The 3,693-nt window shown below is 43.5% G+C and overlaps 1 protein-coding gene across 1 annotated transcript; it reads left to right on the top strand.

Annotated features, from left to right (window-relative positions):
- The first annotated feature begins 1,398 nt into the window (after positions 1 to 1,398).
- ch25hl2 (cholesterol 25-hydroxylase like 2) lies at positions 1,399 to 3,257 on the top strand. The gene has a single exon (XM_034896178.1). The coding sequence runs from the start codon at positions 1,527 to 1,529 to the stop codon at positions 2,418 to 2,420; it is 894 nt and encodes a 297-aa protein (XP_034752069.1). The 5' UTR covers positions 1,399 to 1,526; the 3' UTR covers positions 2,421 to 3,257.
- Positions 3,258 to 3,693: the final 436 nt, after the last annotated feature.

The following is a 3,693-nucleotide window of genomic DNA, read 5'->3' on the forward strand; positions in this document are numbered from 1 at the left end:
TTATTGGCATTTATTTATATTTTATATATTGTTTTGGTGAAATGTGTATGGAATAAAAGTTGTTTTAGTCGTAAGAAATCTCAGATTGGATAGATAGTCTAGCTAGCTGTCTGGATTTACCCTGCAGAGATCTGAGGAGCAGGTACCCATCATAGTCCTATAGCAAATTTCTTGTGACAATGGAGCAATCCCGGAAGTGAAAGGTCGTGGTTATGGGCTATTTCATCCATAATACATCACAATTTATCATCTCATTTGTATTTTGTATTAATAATCTAAATCTGCACAGTAACTAAAGTTTTAAAGTGAATCTAATTAAGTCAAAAGTACAATATTTCTCTCTGAGATGAGAACAAGTAAAAAGCAAAATACATTGAAAACAATTACTAGAAAGTAGTTACTGTACTCAAGTACTGTGCTTACTTACCGTAAGCACATATCTTGAGTAAATGTAAACAGATACATTCCACCACAGGTACTGATTCACTGTGTAACATTGGTTGTGTTAGTATAATTAAATCATTAGATATTTGCGTCACGTCTCTTGTCATGTCAGCTGCATTGATATCTGTGGTAAAAACTCTGTGTTGTAATGAAGCCTCGTTTCTCACTGCTTCTCTCTTGAAAGTAGACACACTGTTGATTATTGTGATAGAATCTAATGAAACAAAAGTGATAACAGTAGGACCGCATTTGTTAAATGACCCTAATGTCTGACTATGAAGCACATGGTATCAAATAATATTTAGTGAGACCTCCGCTCTCTACAAAATAATTGTGTCGCACCATAGAAACAAGAACTGTGGTCGCTGCCCCGGTTCTTTTTTTCCTGTGAACAAACTCGAACTGAGCAATGAGCCCACTACAGTCCAGCATCAAAGAAAGTGCTTTTCAATTCATTCTCATTTGACAGCTTTTCTATGATTAATGACTCATTTGGGCTCCTGTTGTGTGCGTGCATGCGTGTGTGTGTGCGTGTGTTATGAGTACTGTATGTGCCTGATGATGTTTGAATGTGAGGCAGAAACCATAACAGGCTGATTATTAACACGCAGCAGTGAATATGTAACTTAATGTATTAGGCCTTATGTAATGCTTTCATTCTTTCATTGCATTGATGTTAACAGCTAAAAAAACACACAGCTCCTGTAGTTTTTTTCTGATAAATTCAAAATCACAAGTTAACGGAAGTGCTCTCTCCATGATTTGGGTAAAAAATGAGAGCTGTTGTGGCCCCGCTCTTGAATCCTGGCTGCCGTCCTTGTGCCCATGAAAAAGGTCCTTTACAGAGCGCCTTCTTTTAAAAAAAGGGGGGTAGGAGGGGGGAGTGGAGGTGGGGCTTGCACATATATAAAAGGCTAAGACAGTCCGCCTGTCCAATTTGGCACAACATCACCAGACAATTTGTTGTTTCCTAACCTATACGAGGAAGCTGTTTGGGTCTTTCCCTCATTCACTCCTGGGGCTAGTTTAACAATAATCCCCTCGAATCGGCCTTTCTTTGAGAAGAGAAAGCCACGTTAGTGATGACCACAGGCAGGTTAGGTGGCACTTTATCCTGTGTGTCGGATGAGGACATGACCGGGGGCCAGGCCCGGGGCTTGGTCCTGCAGCCCGTCTGGGACTACCTCCACCAGAACCACTATGACCTCCTGAGAAGCCCTCTGTGCCCCGTGGTACTCTCCGTCACCACCTACTTCTTGGTGGTTGGTCATTACACGCTTCTTGACCTGCTGGCTCCCACCTGGCCCTGCATTAACCGCTACAGGCTCCATCCTCACAGAGCCGTCACCTGGCCCCACATCTGGAATACGCTGGGAGTCACCATGAACAACCATCTGCTTTACATCTTTCCCGCTGCAGTGGCACAGTGGCTGTGGAGGCCGCCCAGCCCGTTGCCCTGTGAGGCACCCACTCTCCGGAGCTTCTTCCTGGGCATCCTGGGCTGCACGCTGGTCTTTGACTTCCAGTATTACCTGTGGCACCTGCTGCACCACAGGATACCGTGGCTGTACCGCACAGTCCATGCCGTGCACCACCAGTACAACCAGCCCTTCAGCCTCGTCACCCAGTACCTGTCTGGATGTGAGTTATTCAACTTGGGATTTTGGGCTACAGTAGACCCCATCCTGCTCCGGTGCCATTGCCTCACAACATGGGGCTTCATGGTCTTCAACATCTACATTTCCACCGAGGACCACTGCGGCTACGACTTTCCGTGGGCCATACACAACCTGGTGCCCTTTGGCCTATGGGGTGGTCCGCCCAAGCATGATGCTCACCACCAGCGGCCTAACACTAACTTTGCCCCATTCTTCTCTCACTGGGACTGGCTCGGGGGCACCCACGACGTGCCAACTCTCCTGTGCCACGCTGCTGCGGAGGAGCCAGGCGAGATTAAAGGGACAAAAGAGGACTAAAGAGCTTGAATTTGTCTCTCATTGACTCGGTCGCTTTGTGACTCAAAGTGTCTCTTTTGTACCCACACTCACTCTAACACACTTGTTACAACCTGTTTCTTTCTCTACCACGTGTCTTTTTGATATTATTATACTGACTCACCCTTTTTATTTGATTTCTTCCACTGCTCTCTCACTGTTTAGGAGCTGATTATCAGTCTAACATTGACTCTCCGGTAAGTTGTTGAGAAGAACTATCTTTTACTTCTGTTTTGTGTACAATGATAACATAGATTACCCTGTACTGTTGTACATGTATCTCCTATTCACAGAGATTTCTCATTTATGTTAATGTCTTGGTGTTTTTGTGTTATTTCTCACGTTTTGATCTCTTTAATTAAGTATCTGATGACAGTAGATGGTGTGATCTATCAGAGTGATTACAAACATGTTAGCACGTACATTGTCCCTCTCTCGCTCCTCAGCTCTGACCCTCTCACTCACACACATGAATAGCGCTCTTTTAGCTGCACCCTAGTATGATGCGTGGGCGCAATACTAATTTGTCCATTTCTTTGGAGACAAAATGCTCTTACAAAAGGTGTCCTTAATAAAAACTCCCCAAAAAGACAATACCTTTGTGACACAACTGTGAAAATAAAAAAATATGTTTTACTCATGCCTTTCCATTTCGAGCAGCAGGTGTTATTCTTCAAAACATCTTACTATGTTGGATCGATAGAGAATGCTGTGAGAATCAAGACATTTTTCACATTTATTTCCCATTTTAGAATAAAGCCAAATGTATAAATATGTGGCAGTTTTAAAGCAGAAATTATGTGGTAATCCAATAAATTTCTACTGTAGTGATTACTTAACCGTTGTGTTGGAAAATAGGGTTTATTCACTTGTATGTGGGATTAGTTGCACTTCAACAAACCAACCAGCAGAGGACACCTTCGTCCCAAAACACATCCGAGAGGGGACGCTCAAATGGCCCAACTCCAGCAAACAGCAGCTTCCACAATGACTAACTTTAACAGATTTAACTCCAGTCCAGCAAAAGATACACACTTTTCTTTTTGTACAGTAGCATGTATCAATGGTTCTCAAAGAGGGTTCTAGGGGTCCTGAGAGGGTACCAGGGGGTCCCCAACAAAAAGAATGACTTGTTTTCACTATAATTCCATCTATAAGTAGCACAATGACAGAATGTATGACTATTTGGATCAGGTAGGGGACCCCGGGACATAACGGTTTCACATGGGGGTCCATGATCTGTTTTGTGTCCGTA

Source organism: Etheostoma cragini, chromosome 16 (genome assembly GCF_013103735.1).
Source record: "Etheostoma cragini isolate CJK2018 chromosome 16, CSU_Ecrag_1.0, whole genome shotgun sequence".
Taxonomy (NCBI): Eukaryota; Metazoa; Chordata; class Actinopteri; order Perciformes; family Percidae; genus Etheostoma; species Etheostoma cragini.